At 38.3% G+C, this 16,752-nt stretch overlaps 1 protein-coding gene across 5 annotated transcripts in view; it reads left to right on the forward strand.

Annotated features, from left to right (window-relative positions):
• The window catches only part of ELAVL4 (ELAV like RNA binding protein 4), a 62,000-nt gene that overhangs the window by 12,716 nt on the left and 32,532 nt on the right, over positions 1-16,752 (forward strand). For all 5 annotated transcript variants that reach the window (XM_088536731.1, XM_010219358.2, XM_010219360.2 and 2 more), the window contains exon 2: positions 9,117-9,357. In XM_088536731.1, the coding sequence (XP_088392857.1) occupies positions 9,117-9,357 (241 nt within the window). The remainder of the gene's footprint in view (positions 1-9,116; positions 9,358-16,752) is intronic.

Here is a 16,752-nt window from a genome sequence, read left to right on the forward strand (position 1 = left end):
ACTAGTTTGGACTCAAGACACTCATAGAAAAGCTGTCAACTTCTGTATTTCTAATCCAGTTGAGTTAAGATTAGGCAGGGAAATACACGGTTAATTGTCAGTAAGATGACATATCTAATGAAGGAGATGGAGGTTCTAATGTTCAGCTAAGGGGTCTATAATGCTTAGACCAGCGAACAGTGGTATTCATAGAGATAATGTTGCCAGCAGGTGAGATGCACACATGTTGATTAGTGCTTCCTAATTGGGTTTTCCAGGGTGCCTTCATTAAGGCCCTGTTGAGGACAAGGCCTAAAATCTCATGGTAGTGGTGGGCATTTTCCTGTGTAATGTAGGCCTTTACCAATATATTTTCAATGCAAATAATGTTTTCAAAAGAGGGTGTGTGATGTAGGAACCAAAGTCTCCTTGCAGTGAATATGAGGGAAAATTAAATCACTCGCAGGCTTTTGGAGATTGTAGTGATTCTTTCTAGAATTTTGTTAGTCTTAAGAGCAGTAGGGTGCTTCGATAGTCATAGGTTTGATGGGCTGCCTACTCTATACTTTGGCTTTACCTTCCAGTTAATAGACTTTTTTTTTTTTTAACACCTTTATCAATAGCCTGGTTCTCCAAGATGGTATGTAATACAGCTTCCACTGTCTAAACTTTAGGGATTGCAAATGATTCTAGGTTATCTTGTTTTCTTTTTATTTTCTTCCTCCTTTAAGAAAATAAAGTGAAATTGTGGCAGGTCTGGGGTGGCTGAAGCCCTGCAGCTGTCTGCTTCCCACACCAGCATGTCCACAGCCGTGGGAAGCTGGGCCTGGATACACATTGCAATGTACATTTTCCCAAGTTGGTGATGCAGTTCAGCAATAAACTAAATAAATAGGTAGTGATTAGGAAACAGATTTCTGACCTAAGAAAAAAGCTCATAAAGCAACCCAAAGAATATGATTTTTTATTTCCTTTCCTTTTTATTTGAGTGTATTTTTAGGCTGTATGTCCTTTAGGCTATGGAGCTGTCTAAAATGGTTGTCTCTAGCATGCTCTGTTACTACTATTTCTACTATCCAGACATTTGGGAAACCCTCTCCAGTCTTTCAGGGGTTGCCTCATATAGTTGTTGTCTTCGTTGGTGGGTTTTGTGTTTTGTTTGTTAGTTTATTTTCTTTCCCTACCCCCTCCCCCAGCAAGATGGGAAGGCAAGTCCCTGGGAGGCCTCTGCCTCGGTGGCATCTACCGCCTAATCATGAGGGAACAGGGGATGTTTTGATCGAGTTGTGCCTTGAAGCACAAAAGCAGCATCTCATCTCAAAATGGAGAGTGTTTTTCAAACTCCTTTCGCTTTCGTATGTGTTTTGGAAGAGCAAGGAACACATCAGTCAAAAGCCAGCAGGAAATATGGAGTAATACAGAGTGGTTTAACCAAAACGGTAAGATTTTTAGGTACAGAATTGTCTGACACAAATTTGGCCAAAGCAGCAGGGCGAGATGTTCCTTCAGAGCCTGCTCCCATTGCCTCTGCCCTGCCTTAGAGAAGGTCCTGAGCGCGGAGCGGCCGCAGGGCGAAGCGGCCGTGCAGGAGCCGGTGCCGGAGGTGTTGGGACGTGGAAGTGGGACAGCTCCTATCATGGCCCTTGTAGCCACCTGCAGCGGGTTGGAAACGAGGAACCGTGCGAGCTGCTCACCTCATCTAACCACGTAATCCTCGTGCTTGGCTGGGAATACATCCAACTGCCTTTTGGGGTGTTTTTCCATGATTGTTTTTTCCATAACTGTGTTCCAGAGCTTGCTCTGAATACCATAAAATCAAGGCTGTATTTTCCTGTATCTTCATATGTAAATGAACTTTAATGACAGAAATGATTACCAGCAAATTCTAGTGAAATTGCTGGAAATGAAGATGGCAGCAGAGGCTGATGGGCTTAAAGTCAATAGAAGTCAGTTTGTCTCTGCGAGAAGCCTGATTCCGATGCAGGGATAGTAGGTGACTTCAGTGGTTGTCACCTGCTTTACTGGATTTTTACGTAGGCTTTTCTTAGATTTCTTGAGCACATCTGTTGTATCTGGTTTTTTTGTTTGTTTCTTTTTTAAAAAAAGGCAAATGTTTCCTGTTCCCACAGAGAAGAAAAGTTGTGAGGAGAGGGTACCTTATTGGCCAGGCTTGGGGATGAGAATTTTTTTTTCTCCTCTCTTCTGCAAGACTTGGAATAAAAGTCAGAATTTTTGCTTATCTGGTTTTGTTGTGCTGGCTCAGAGGCATTGCCTGCTCTTTCTGCTTGTGTCGTATCTACCAGAACTTGGTATCAGTAGATCCTTCAGGCATCGCTGTGATCACATGTAACGCTGCCAGGAAATGGCATTCATTGCACTGCAGATTGAGGACAAAAATTTCTTAATGTACATCCAGGCCAAAAGAAAAGTATTTAATGGACTAGATCAAGATCAGTTTAGCTATTTAAGAAAATAATTTCTTCTCCTTAGATTCAAAATTTGCCTTTTAAAGGGAAGAGATTTGTTGCCTTCTCCATTTGGACCATTGTGTGCTCTGTGTGATCATCAAGGTGCCCAGTAAATATAAACTTACTGAAAATATTTGAACATCATTTCAGACCGATTACAGTGAATTTGAAAGCCAAGCTTTTATGGTAAGACTAGAGCTGTGCTGCTAGAGCTAGTGCATGACCCAGGGACTGCTGGTTTAATGTGCTCTCCAGGCTGAGACTTTCAGCTCCATCTATGTTTAAAATATTAAATACAACTTTTACTGGAAGGGAGGGAAAAAGAGCTTGTGAAACTGTTATGTGAGTGGGGAGTATGTCAAAATATGGAGGGTTAGATAATGATTCATTTCTGGGATATTGGATTTGCCTCCAGGCAGATTTGCTCAAAAGCTTCGTTTCCCTCCTTTATTTCATGTTCATGATGTATTTATTAGGTAAATAATAGCAAAGTCTAGTTGTGCAGTACATAAGCTTCAATAAAAATGTAATTGACAGTGACATTTGACAGTTGTGTTATAGAGAAGGCAATATGTATTGAAGCTGCATGCAGCATAATCTGCCCCTCTACTAGAGTCAGGTTTGCAGGAAATGCACGGTGGGTTTCCAAGCTTCTGGCACACTGACCTCCAACTCTTGCTGGAATTACAGTTTTGAATCACTTAGTAATTACTCTTTATTAACACTCCCCTGTGGGAAGAGAACAGGATCTGTCCTGAAAGATTTTCAATCCTTTACCTTATCCTACAAAAATGTAGAGAAGGGCTGAATCCCGCTGAGGTCAACAGCCCTGTTCCAGCCATACCTTAATGTCTGTGTGCATTGTGCCTATGTTTGTGTGTTCAGGGCTGAGAGACTTCATCCTGAAGGAATATTTTTGTTCTCCTTATGGATCTATGCTTCTGCTTTGATGTGACTCTTCACATAGATGTTAGCAGATGAGCCCTGTAGATATCTTTTTCAGAGAGCTCCTGTCAATTGGTTTTTTTCCTATTTTTTGACCCATAGAAAAGTTCTTGGGGGGCTCTGGCTTAGGCCATGCTGACTTCCTTGTGTTCAGAAGAACAGATATCCTGGGAGTCTGCTTCCCATTGCAGAAGGAAAAGCTTTGTGAATCTACATTTGCTTTGTTTTGAGAGGTTTTGTTTGTTTTTCCTTTTGTCATCATTATTCAGGAGATGGCTATGGGACCTCTGCCATGGCACCATTTGTTTTTGCATGTAAAAGCAAACAACTTGCAATGCTAATTAAAGAGCTTTTTTAGATAAAGTATGATCTTTGCATTATTTATCGAAATTCTCCTTTTTTGTAGGAGAATGTTCTGAGTTTGTTCATTAACTAACATTTAGAAATAATATAAAATTAGACCTCATGAATTCTTCATGAGGCATAATTTATCATGATCATTTTTCCTGGCATTTAGGTGCTGTGAAGAGTTTACCCTGCACGGAGAGCAGTTTTGACTTCTGAGTCCTCAGAATGAGCTGTCCTTGTGAATACTCCAGAGCTGCTAGAGTTTTATTCAGATTTTGGTTTCTTAGGAATGCTGGTAGTACATGCAAGACATTTCATCTATAAATAATACTTAAAAAAAAAAAAATCCTTGCTATATTTTGTTTTATTTCAGCTTGATTTATCTTTATAAGTAGAAAAAGGATGATGGAGGATACATAACTTTAACTAGAATTAAAGGAGTTATTTGCTGAATATATGCAGATATTCTGTGTACGTATGTGACAGTTTTTCAATTCGGCATGCAGACCTTACTCAGACTATATTTACAAAATTTGTCCTTAGTAAAACATGAATATTTACACTTATTGAGCTATTGGCTATTGTTTATGCATGCAATAAGGAGATAAAGCCATCTTAGTCTGTGGGTAGTTTTCTAAATGATTCATTAACTGAGCATTGTAATGGTAGATGGATGTAACATTTACTGTAATAACAACTGGAGATTCATGTCAGTTACTGTGGTTTAAGCATTGTGATAGTTTTGTTTATACATGCAGGTATTCTTTGCGTTATTGCTGGAGCTAATATTTCAGGAGGAAAAAATTGAAATTAATTTATTTGGAAAAATGTATATGTGGATTTGACAGAGAAAATACTTCTGAAACATTATTTGGAACGTAGGAGTCTCCGTAATAGATATTTGACCATATTTTGTGGGAGGGTTTATTCCAAGCATTTTCATTAGCTACATTTTGCGCTGGCAAAGCTTATGTTGTCTTCCAAAACAGCAAAGCATCTCCCTGGGAAATCTGTCAAATTAAAATACCTTATATTTGCTGATATTTACCCTGTAGAAAAATAGTGCAACAAGAAGCATTTTTTTCAAAGCAACTGAATATATCCAGGATTGGTCATACAGATTGCCTTTGCAATTTTGTAAGTTAAACAATCTTGAAACAGTCTCATACAATACTTATCCTTTTTATTAAAAAACAGTTTAGAAATAGACATGCTAAATTAATTGAATAATCTATTGATTCCTATAAGTAGTTACAGTTTATTCTTTCTTTAAAGATACTGCTAATTATGTATATAGAAAATAATATTGCAGTACTGGAAAGTGGTTAGGGGTTTACTTTTGAAATGAAGCTTCCCTTTATATACCAGTCACATAAATGTTGTGGCAAGAGTAGAGAATGTCTATAGAAGCATATAGAAATGAATTTTAAATTGCACGTATGTATAGAGGTGCAGTGTTTAAGGAGCTATGATGTGCTTTGTACATTATTTTTTTATGTACTGTTGGGGTTTAATGATGTGTTTTTCCATGTTTATTTTGCTGATATTCAAGCAAGCCCCAAATGAGTTAAGCAGAGGCTGTAGCTTTGTTCAGTGCTCTCATGGAAATGAATTCCATCTGAGTAAGTATTTTACTTAATAGCTAAGATGCTTGTTTGTAAAATAATAAAAATAGCAGTATTATCAGTAACTATTACATAACGAAAGTAAAGTGTGTGCCCAGGAAACTATAGTAGCCTTTACAAAAATAGTCATCCTCTGGTATAGGTATTGAATTAGAAATTTAAATCTGAGTGCTCTGAATAGAGGAGATGGTGAGTGGCATGTTGAAATCCCTTCTTTGAATAAATAATGTAGTTCTTATGTAATGTGCTGACTGATATGGCACCAACTCCTTAATATTAAAAGCAGTCATCAACTGTGAGTGTCTTACTACGTGCACAGTGAACTCCTAGTCGGGTATTTGAGGTTTAGATGTGTCGGTGGGAAGGACAAGAAAAGTCTGAGAAGGAGAATTGGGAGCATTCCGTTTTGTTAGCATTATTAGGTTGTCTTTAATGATGCTGTGAATCTGTGTGTGTCTAAAATAAGTATTATTTCTTTGTGCCCATAAGAACGTTCAATCTGTGCTGTGGTACGTAAACTGCTTTTATACAGAAATCTCTGCGTACCCGGAGACTTAAAAATATGCTGTGAAAAAAAAAAAATCACAGTATCTCAGACATGATAAATGTTTCTGCTAAATCTTGAGATTCTCAGCATTTTTTTTTCTATATCCATTATTTCACTCTTTGCATAGCAAAGCAATTATTTGTAACCTACGACTTTGTAGTAGTTTAAAGGGCAAATAGATGTCTTGATTTCCTTTTCCACTATGGAAGAATCAGGAAAACTTAATTTGAGAGAGAGTAACTAGGAAAAAAATCTGGCACCCGGTGAAGCAGTAGTTTATGCCAAGATATCTTGATGAGAAATTTTATATGAGGAAATCTATTTGCTCAAGAACAGATTGTTATAGAGCAGCTTATTCTTGTGTTCTGGATTTGCTTAATATCGTAGCTGAATTATATTTATTTGCTTGGTGTGGAAGGCAGGCATGCTGAAAATGTAACTAAAGGGAGTTTGCACAACACCTAAGTAGGGCACCAGCCAGCTTTGAATTTTGTCAGCTTTTACAGATTTTTAAAGATCCAGGGTTATTGTTTATTGTGGGAAACTATACATAGCTTTTGTTTCTGTTGCTAATAATATCCAACGTGCTTTTCTCAGTGTGTTGTATGCAAGTCCCGCTTCTGCAGTAAGCGATGCCGGTGGTGATATTCCTGTTCCTTTTAGAAGGCCAAAATCAGTCCCTAAAATAGCAGTTTGCCTCATGGCCCTCTGGAAAGGATGTGGGAATGTGGTTTAAATACAGGTAACTGGGACTTGCTGTGGGTATCAGCTGCATTACTCTCATCACATGTATCATGGTAAATGATAGTTATTTGCTGGCTAAAAGAATGGGTTTTTTTGAACCATATGATTTTTAAATAGAAATATGCAAGAACATTAATACTGTCCCTACTGGCACGTTAGTGTAGAAAAATGGAGAAATGGTGAAAGTTCCCTAACAGTAGAGGAAATAATCACCTTCCAGTGAACGATGATGCCAATTTATTAATTTTGTTCAGTGTTTTGAGTCACATTAAAGCTGTAGTATAGATCTGGCCTTATGGGTTAATGACCTCTAGTATTTTCCCTGGTTTGGGGGGAGATTTAAGGTTTAATCAAGAAAAGGACTGTGCTTAGTGAAAATGATCTGGATTTTTTTTCTTCTTTCTATTCAAGTCAGTGCTGTTGTGCAGCCCTGGTACCTATGGTCAGTTGGGTTGTGCCTGGAATGCCCCTTATCCATAGGGGGAAAGATCCCTGTGTATCCCTATGCCCGCCATAGGTTAACAGCAGAGCTTAGAGTTGGAGTAAGTATTTGCTCCAAGGATATCGAGTTAGAGATCAAAAGATTATTCTCCAACTGGACTTTTGAGCTAAACAGTTTGATTAGCATGTGTGAATCAAGAATATATAATATATTATGAGATATGTCTCCTAGGTATAGGAAATAAGGAGTTTAAAAAAGGAAATGGTGTTACCACTGGTTACAGTGCATGTCCCATGAACAAGGAAGGTGGTTGAGAAGGCTTCACCAAATCCACCAGCAGTATTTGGTGCTACATGATGGGGAGAATTGGCCATGGGGTTCAGGTTGGGATGTGCTGTTTCTTTTGAAGCAGTTTGTCTTTGTGACTTAGGTTTTCAGTTTTGTTGTCTGTTTGAAAGGCCTCCCTGCTAAACACAAGGTAGCAAGGTTTGTTTTTGGTGAAAAATTGTTAAACCAAGTGGCTGTTGCTGGTCTTAATCAAGAAATAGTATTAACTCAGAACTTCTGTTTACATTGATGAATAAGGAGGTTTATTTTATACATGAAGTATCAAAGCCAACACTGAAACTTCAAATTAAAAAAAAAAACTAGAATTAATTAGAAATAAAAGCCATGTAAAGACTGAACCACCTTGATACAGTTAATGTTAAATACTCTGTCTTGTTCAAGGGAAGGGGCCTGTAATTCCATGGGGGGGAAAAAGCACACAAAAAAACCAAGCCTAGTTTGTCACAATATGTACCTCCCTGGCTTTAAAAAAGAAAGCAAATTAAATCTTCAGTAATTATAATAATTACAGGCTCGGTGATGAACGGGAGGTTGGGGCTGTGCAGTGTCTTAGTCCTCTCTTCCTCCTGCGGATCCGTCCGCGCTGCGTTTCCCGTCGTGCCTGGGGAGGCTCTGCCGGTCCCGGCCGCGGTCCGGAGCAGGGATGTTGGTGCGGCTGCCCCATCCCGAGCTGCGCCGGGCCCTGCCATTCCCGCTGCTGTGTTCTACCCCTGTTCCTCTTCCTTGTCGGTGATGGTGCCTTATCCAAACTTGTGCAGTTTTCTGATGAAAACTTGCATTCTTCAATCCGTACCCCACAGATGAGCATACAGACAGGTTGACTTGTGTGATGAGTTGTGCTGGCAGCAGTGGGGGGACGGTCGTGCTCTTGCCTTGCTAAACTGGATTTGACATTTTTAAAAAGTCTATTTGGGTCTGTTCTGTTCTAATTAGAGTTTCACATTTTGAGGCAGAGCCATTTGTGAAAATTTCAGCTTCTACCTATGCCTCATAAGCCATCCTCTAATTAAACCTTTCTGATTCTTGTAAATATCTAAAGCTCTTTGTATCTCTGAAGTTTGCAAATCTAGGGCTTTATTATTTAAAGACGTGTCTGTGCACTAGTGAAAAATATAACCGGAGAATATAGGTCATCGTCACCAGAACCGGTAAATGTTATGTCTTGGGACACTGAGTTTATTAATTTAAGGCGATCCAAATGACAACGCTTTGCAGATTGACTGTGCCTGGTTAATGTTGTTGTCATTGCACTCTGTGATACAGTTATTAAATAGGTAAAATATTTTACCTTTTCCTATAGAGTCATACACTTACTTCATCTGTTTTAATGGAACTGTAATTTTAATTATGATTATTACCTTAAATTATAATTAAATTTGTGGTTTAAATATACATTTGTGAAAATGGTTGTGTGATGAAAGCAGAAATCAGGTTTGCATTAACAAAAAGAAGGGATTTTTTTTAACTGCGTCTTCGTATATGCTCACAGCCAAAGACTAGCATGACCTACTTTGCAACAATACCAGAGGAATCAAGCTGGGTTTTTTTGTTGAAGTATCTGAATTGGCCATGAATGCTACCTACCCATTCGTTTGTAAGTATCTTTAAAAATAGCAATTGTATCTATGAAACTTCAGGCTTTTTTTCCTCCTTCTCTTATTTTTACGTAGATAATTAGCACCATGGAGCCTCAGGTGTCGAATGGCCCTACTTCCAATACAACCAATGGACCCTCCAGCAACAGTAGGAACTGCCCTTCCCCTATGCAGACAGGGGCTGCGACGGATGACAGCAAAACCAACCTCATAGTCAACTACTTACCCCAGAACATGACGCAGGAGGAGTTCAGGAGTCTCTTTGGGAGCATCGGTGAAATAGAGTCCTGCAAGCTCGTGAGAGACAAAATTACAGGTGAGCCCGTGCGTGTCGCTAACCCGAGCGCGCCAGCCCGCGCTTTGGGGCTGGGGACCTTGGTGCTCGCGGCGCAGGCGCGTGGCACGGGGACAGCCACGAGCAGCAGGCAACCTTCGGTGGGTAAATCGCTGGTTTTGGGGCACTGCACCCTGGATCTAGAGCAGCTGTAGGAGGAGCCGCTTGTCCTGCAGCCTCTGTGCAGGCCTAAGGGAAGGAACGACCGTTTCTGGTCTGCATTGTGTGCGCCACACATGAGGAACACAGGTTCTTTTAATAGATGATATTCCCTCCCTCATCCTTTTATTATTATTTTTATCATTTTTTATTTAAAATTAATTTGTAGGAGGAGAGCCTAAATTGCTTGATCCCACCACACTTAATCCAGGCCATTTCTTTCAAACCCTACCATACCTTTGTTAAATTTTTTGACTATGAACACTACAAAATCAAGGTAGCTGTGCGCACCCATCACAGTTTATTTACTATGGCTTTTGGAGCAGTGATGGTCTCCGGTCAAGAGCCACATATCTGAATTTCATTCAGACATTAGGGGTTATTGGCTGATGATTTTAGCTTTGTTTTCCCTGTAAAATTTGTGGGTTTTGGCCATGGTCCTTTTCATTAGTGTGACACTTGCTTATAAAACTGTGCCTACCAAATCTAACTGGTTAGAGATGGTATGTCAAAAAGGGAAGACGCGTGTCTGCACCATCGCTCAAGGAGATGTGGACGTATACGGATAATCCCAGCCTGGTCTGCATCCTTCCTGTCACAGCCAGGAATTCACTGATGCCCAGAATGAGGAAGAAGACAGTGGGATGAGCCATCAGGTTTTATAGCTTGTTTTATAGGTTAGTTTTATAGGTTGTGTCTATGTGCACTGTAGGTGGGGAAGAGCTGGAATTTCACTGCTGTTTTGTGCATCACCAGTGTTATGTTTAGCACAGCGCAGCAGTCTTGGGAAGGAAAGGGTTCCAAACAGGAGCTGTCTGTTCCATCAGATGTGCTCCTGGCCACTTGGGTTTGCGTTCTGAGAAGAGACACTAAATAAAAAGGAGAAATTTCAAATATGAATTTTCATACCTGCTTCCGTAACAGCATGCGTTGGCAGTATTACATGATCTATATAGTGCTTTTAAACATGCAGTGTTTCATTTTATGTAACTTTTTTACTACCTTCTGTACAGCAATGTGCACATATAACATGAGGCACATAACAAATGGCAGAAGTTGCAGGGCAGCTGAAGTCCTCAAATCTAGTTTAGCTGAGTTTTCTTTTGCACATTGCCTACGATGTGGCGATCCATTTCAGGGATTCTTCTGACTCGGACAACTTCAGAGGTATGAAATAACTAAAAATCCGGTTTTCCATCTTTTTATCTGTTGATATTTTTATCTATAAAAAAAAATCACTTGTACCCTCTTCTAACCTCCAAAATCTTTATCTGAAGAACTGAAGTCTTCTGTTTTTGTACGAGTAGCTGGCCCTGTGTCCCTGTATGACAAATCGCCCTTGATATCTGCTACCGAGCAGTAAGTCAGCTCCAGACTGCTGCTTTTCTTTTCAGTCTGAAAATATTCTCGAGAAATTAAATTACAGGTTACTTCAGTTATTGAACAGAACTAAATAAATAAGGTAGATTTAAAATCATGGTCTGCAGGAGCCTAGAATATCTAGATTGAATTTTAAACACGGTAGGTTCCATGTTTTAGCAACTGGGCTTTCTTGGCTTCCTATACACCTCAAATTTGGTTATTTCCTTGAAAAATAATATTCATTTTAGATATTGTGCGTGTTGTTGTTATAGAGAATTGGCAGCCTGTGGAACGAAAACCGTTACTTCATCTGTTATGAACAGTGTTCTCTTTGTTTTATTCCATCTCAGGGCTTTTGCCACTCTATTTAAGGAGGTGAGAAATTAGCTATATAGGCTTTGAATGTTTTGGGGTTGTTTTCTGCTTATGCATTTTTTTAATACATAGTGCATAAATCCTTATGATCAATCAAGTACTTAGTAATAACCATTTTTTATATTATACAGATGCTTTGAGAACATCAGCCCCAATAACTTAGGAGCCTACATGCTGCTTTTAACACACAGCTCCATACGCAGCAAATACGCAGTAAAATTGGATTGCTATCCAATGTCTTGGTCCCATTTTTGAAAACAGCATTTAACACTCCTGAAGCCTTAGGAAATTATCAAGGTATTCTGCACCATGGCTAACTTCTAGGGGGCATTTCTATGCCCCACATGAGTTCAGAGTTACACGAGTTCAATGCAGTTCTTGGCCAGAACCGGTGCGTACTTTTTAAAGGTTCTCAGCACATGCTTAGCAAACAGAAAATGGTCAATTCTTAAAATACTCTTGTTGAACTAGTAGGGATGTCTAAAACAGTTTGGTTTGTTTTCTATATGCTTCTGGATTTTTTCATTGTTTCAGTTAACTTCTGTGCCCTTTTGTTAAATCTCAGCTGAGTATGTGCTGTTGTAACCCACTTAAACCAACACTGCAGCGCTTGCCCCTAAAAATAGGGGTCCTCATAGGCAATAAATTGGTTTCTCCTTTCTCTTGATAAGATAAAGCATTAGGTAAAACAAAGCAACCAAATTTAAAAAATTATCTGCAAACAGATGTTGCTTCAAAAAAAAAAAAGGGAGAGAAGATGCCAGTTAGCCTAGCAAAAACATATTAAACCTCAAATGTATTTCCAAGGCTTGATGGGATTTAATTGTTTCATGTAAAAGATTGTTTCCCTTGTCCTGTTAGGAAGTGTGCTGATCTTGTGAAATAATCTTCAGGCTTCAAAAATATTTTTTTCAAGGAGTTCAGAGCTAAAAAAAAGTCTATTTAAACGTGCAAGATTCCTGTGAGAATTTATGGTCTGGACTGCTTTATTATTTTTAAAATGGATTAAACAGTTAATATATCAACAGTAATCATCTGCTCCAAGTGTTTTTGCAGGTCTTTTAGAATTGTGGTAGGTTGGTGGGTTTTTTTTTTTTTTTTTTTTTTTTTTTTTCCTCCCTAAGAAAATTGATTCGTGATGTTACCCCTCGCTTTGGAAAGACACATGTTTAAACAAGCCTATTCCTTTAGTTTAAAAAAAAAAAATGTTAATTTGGTAGTACACTGTACTGAGCTGAATAGGAATGACAGCTTCTAAGACAGCCTTTAATTTGGTATTCAAAACCAAAATTGTAAACTTCGATTTTGTTTGGTAGCTTCTCGGAACAGGCAGGATATACAGTAGCATTTCTAAAAGATGCTAATGACTTGAAACAGAAGATAAAACTCAGCCCTACATTTTAATTATGGGAGAGGGGTTGCAGTAGAAAAATGTGTTGTTTGTTTTGTGTTTTTTGCTTTTTGTTTTTTTTTGCTGTTTTTTCCACTGCAGAAATTAGGGAATGAGACAAGGAAAATCAGAGCGACTGCAAATCCTTGCCTTCATTTGGCAGGGGTGTTTAATAAAAGCAGAACTTGTGGTTGTAAAGTGTGCTTATTAAATTCTTCATTTACACTACCTAATTAATTCTAGCATTTTAAATTAACAGTGAAACTGGTCCCTGCTGTACCATTTCATAGCTACAGCATATTTCGTCCAACCACCCAGTTGCTCAGGTTTAATCAGCTGCTCTCAAAAATGAGAAGAAGCAACTTGAATTAAAACAAAACAAAACCAAATACCCTAAATGGCATAAAGAGCGTGAGCACTTCAGAAGAGGGGGAGATGACAGGAGGTGACTTTAGAGGAAGGCGCAGCTGTACATGGGTGCGAGAGCCTGCACTTATGAGCAAAGTTCAGCTACGTAGCATTGCAGATGCAGAGTATTATGCTGTCCCCCAAAAAAGCTAGTGATAAATCTCTTATTGACTTAACCAGGAGAAGGGAAGGGCTCGAATTCATCGGGGAAATTGCAAGGAAAGAATCGCTGAATTTGTTTTGTCCTGTGTTTAGAAAACAAAAGGTCCAGTCAGCAGAGTGTCTCTGAGAGACATTGTCATTGCTGCTGGCCAAGTGAGTTGTCCTTGTTGACTTAATTTGGGGATGGAACGGGGGTGGTTGTGCTTAATTTTTTTCAAATGACTTGGCCCGAGCTGAGCTCTTGGGAATTGTATTTTTGTGTGTCTGTAATCTACGTGGGGATTCATGTCTCTTAATCTTCAAATGATCAGTATCTCAAATCTTTGCATCTCAATTAATCTTGCCTGGATCATTATAAGACCTGAACATTATAAACTAGCATATTTGTTGATGCAGGATTTCGGTGCATTGCTTGGGACAGGACAATGTTTGCATATTCCTGCTGGGGGATGCAATCTGAGGTTTTTCAGATGCATAATCAGGAGCTTCATTGCTCCTCTGCCCAAAAAGCAACCGTCTCAAATTATTCCTTTTGCATTGTCAATTCCTTTAAAATTAAACTACAGATATTACCTTCCATATATTATTATTTCAGGCAACTTTAATGGGACCGATAGAGATTTAGATCAAGATTGCACTTCAGAACTGGATAATAATATAGCCTAGTATAGACACAGGGTGAGGAGGGGTGCAAATGAACCACTGACTTGAAGCATTAGCATGTCTGTTGTTGCATGCTCGGGGAAAAAATAGTATTGGCTGTATTATTTGTAGTCCTGCCTGGAAGTTACAGATTACCAAGTTGTTATTCCTTTGCATTTTTAACCATTTGATCTGAGAAACAAAAGCTTAAAAAAGGCAAAATCAGAAATAGTGCAGCATTATGACAAAACAAATCCTTGTGAGCAATATTTAACCTATTCGGTTTTTCTCATTTGCACCATTAAATTGCTAATCTGCAATGGGGGGGTGCTCTGCCATGCTCCCAGCAAGCCAGATAGGAATCTACCCTGGACCAAAACTATTTCCATGCTACAGTTAGGGTAGGACCATTTGTCCCTCTATGTTAAAATATATATATACATATATATATTTAGCTCCCTGTATAACTTGTGAAGCTGCAAGACAACGGAAGGGAAGAAGCCAGGTATAATGATGCTGCCTTACAATAAGGCTTGTCCAGGAGCGAAGCATTTGAATCTGGTAACAAGGGCACAGTAGCAAGCAAAATCTGTTTAAACTTTCTGTAGAAAAACCAGCATCTTCTCCTATTGCCCCTCTGTCTGCTGCAGACAACAGGGTGGCTTTAAATATTTAAACTGGGAGGTTTTGGTACTGGTGGAATAGATGGACCATCTTGTAATTAAGAGGGGAATCTCAAAAACTCATAAAACTAAAGTCACACTGTAAAGATACAAAGCAAAATTAGGAATAATAGTTCAGCTGAACCATAGGAAAGAGGCTTTTTGTTGATACGGTTCATGAAAATAAAAAGTGCTTGCATGCTTAAGTCTACATTTGAAAATCCAGGGTGGAATTTGCTGAGATATTAGTAAAACTGTGCTGCTTTGTCATGGAAAAAAAAATTCATTCAAAGAAAATGATCAGTTATGTTTAAAAAGAGCAAATTGAATGTGAATTTTCAATGAAATATAATGAATACAAAGGCTATCAGCACTTTTTATAAATTTTCTCCAGGAATTTTGCGAAGTGTTTTTAAAAAAAAAAAAAAAAAAAAAAAAAAAAACCCTGTAGAGTATTTCCTACTGGAAAAGGAAGATATATGACCTATATGCAGATAAATGTAGCTCACTGCGAAGCCCTGCATTAAATTACCTGATCATAAGTGATTGAAATGTTAATCTGGACATAAACCACTTTAACATTTCGATGTCCTATTTCCTGATCGTGAGTTTTGAGGTATTAGTGGCTCCAGCGGTTTGCCCATGTAAAATACATTAACCAGGATTATAGAATGCAGGGATTATGTTAGATAAGATTTGTAAACTGTTTAGAAAGTATGTAAACACTTGTGCCTCATGGCATAAGCCCACCTAATAACAGGGTTTAGGAGAAAAATACCTTCTAGGAGTTCATTGTTGATTTAAAAGTTTATGTACATGTATACATATGTGTGGGCATATATATGTATATAAAATTATTTGTGAAGCAGCAGTAACTAGTCACTGATCCTAGTCAGTTATTTAGTATTGGATGAGTCTGCTTTGTGCCAGCGCTGGACTAGAATAAATTTATATCCTGTAGTGTTCATCATTTATAAAATGAATATAATTCTGGAATTTGCTTTATAGTGATTCCCTTAAGCAATATTTACTACTTATGCATGGCTCTTACTTGAAAACACAGAATTTAGTCTGCTGCATGGACTTTCTCCATGTTTCAACAAGGATTGAGCACTCCAAAGACAATTTGTCTGGAAAAAAGTCCCAAATTAAATGAATTATTTCAGTGTTTTATTTATTTCTTTTTACGAGCTGACTTGTAAGCCAAACTAGTCATGATTATTTTGATAAATATAAGAAATATGTTACAGGGTTGAGGATTGTTTTAGTTAATAACCAAAATGTAGTGAAGAAACAGTGATTGAAGTATGAAGAAGAAGCTTAAGTGCTGAAGTCTAAAATATTGTGTTTTAGGTCTGAAAAAGGAAAAATATTTTTGTAAATCAGATGAAATGTAGAGCATGCCTTAACTTCTGGTTATTATTTCTCTGTTTGGAAATAACTGTGGTACTCTCAATAAGATGCAGACACTGAAATATTTTAAGATGTTAAAAATGGACATATTTCAGGGTCTGTTAAGCCTAAAATCTAGAATTATTTTTTAAAAGGCATGGTCCTGAATATCGTTACAGACCTTTGATAAGTTGATCCTAATTTTGGTGGTCTAGTTATTTTATTTCTATAGCTTCTTATTTCCTGAAATATATTCTGCTCTTTAGCAGAGATAAACCTAATTTCAGTGTTGCATATCCTATTCTCGGGGCTGCAGATTCAAGAAAATCCCCCAATATTGATTATCTAAATGAGTATTTACATTGACTATCTGAACTAAATTCATTAGCACTGTGGGAGAGGGAACACAGAAATAGACATGGTTATCTTACAGTTGGGATTCTAACAGGCATTTGTACCATTTGATGTCTCTCCTAAATGCCGAGGAAAACGGTCAAATTTGCATCCGTCATTTTCTTTATCGCTTCTCTGCAGTTGTCTGGTGCATATTCTGCATGGGGGAACAAAAGAATTTTGATTTCTTGATTACTGGAGAAAAGCCATTGAAATGAGCACTGGGGCAAACAGGCAGCAAGCAGGAAGGTCTGACCCTAGTGCTGTGAAAATTCCTTCTAATTAACTTCAGCAGTCTCCATCCTGAGATTTTTCTGAAGGGTATTAAATGCCTAAAATGCATGTATATTTTATTTTTCACGTTTTAACTGCCTGTTTTGGGTAAACAATATCACCTTCCTGTCAGCTCTAATGAGGATGGATTTGCCATGT

This window comes from Tinamus guttatus, unplaced genomic scaffold (genome assembly GCF_059628265.1).
Source record: "Tinamus guttatus ecotype Peru unplaced genomic scaffold, ASM5962826v1 Tinamus_guttatus_pri_ptg000044l, whole genome shotgun sequence".
Lineage (NCBI taxonomy): Eukaryota > Metazoa > Chordata > Aves > Tinamiformes > Tinamidae > Tinamus > Tinamus guttatus.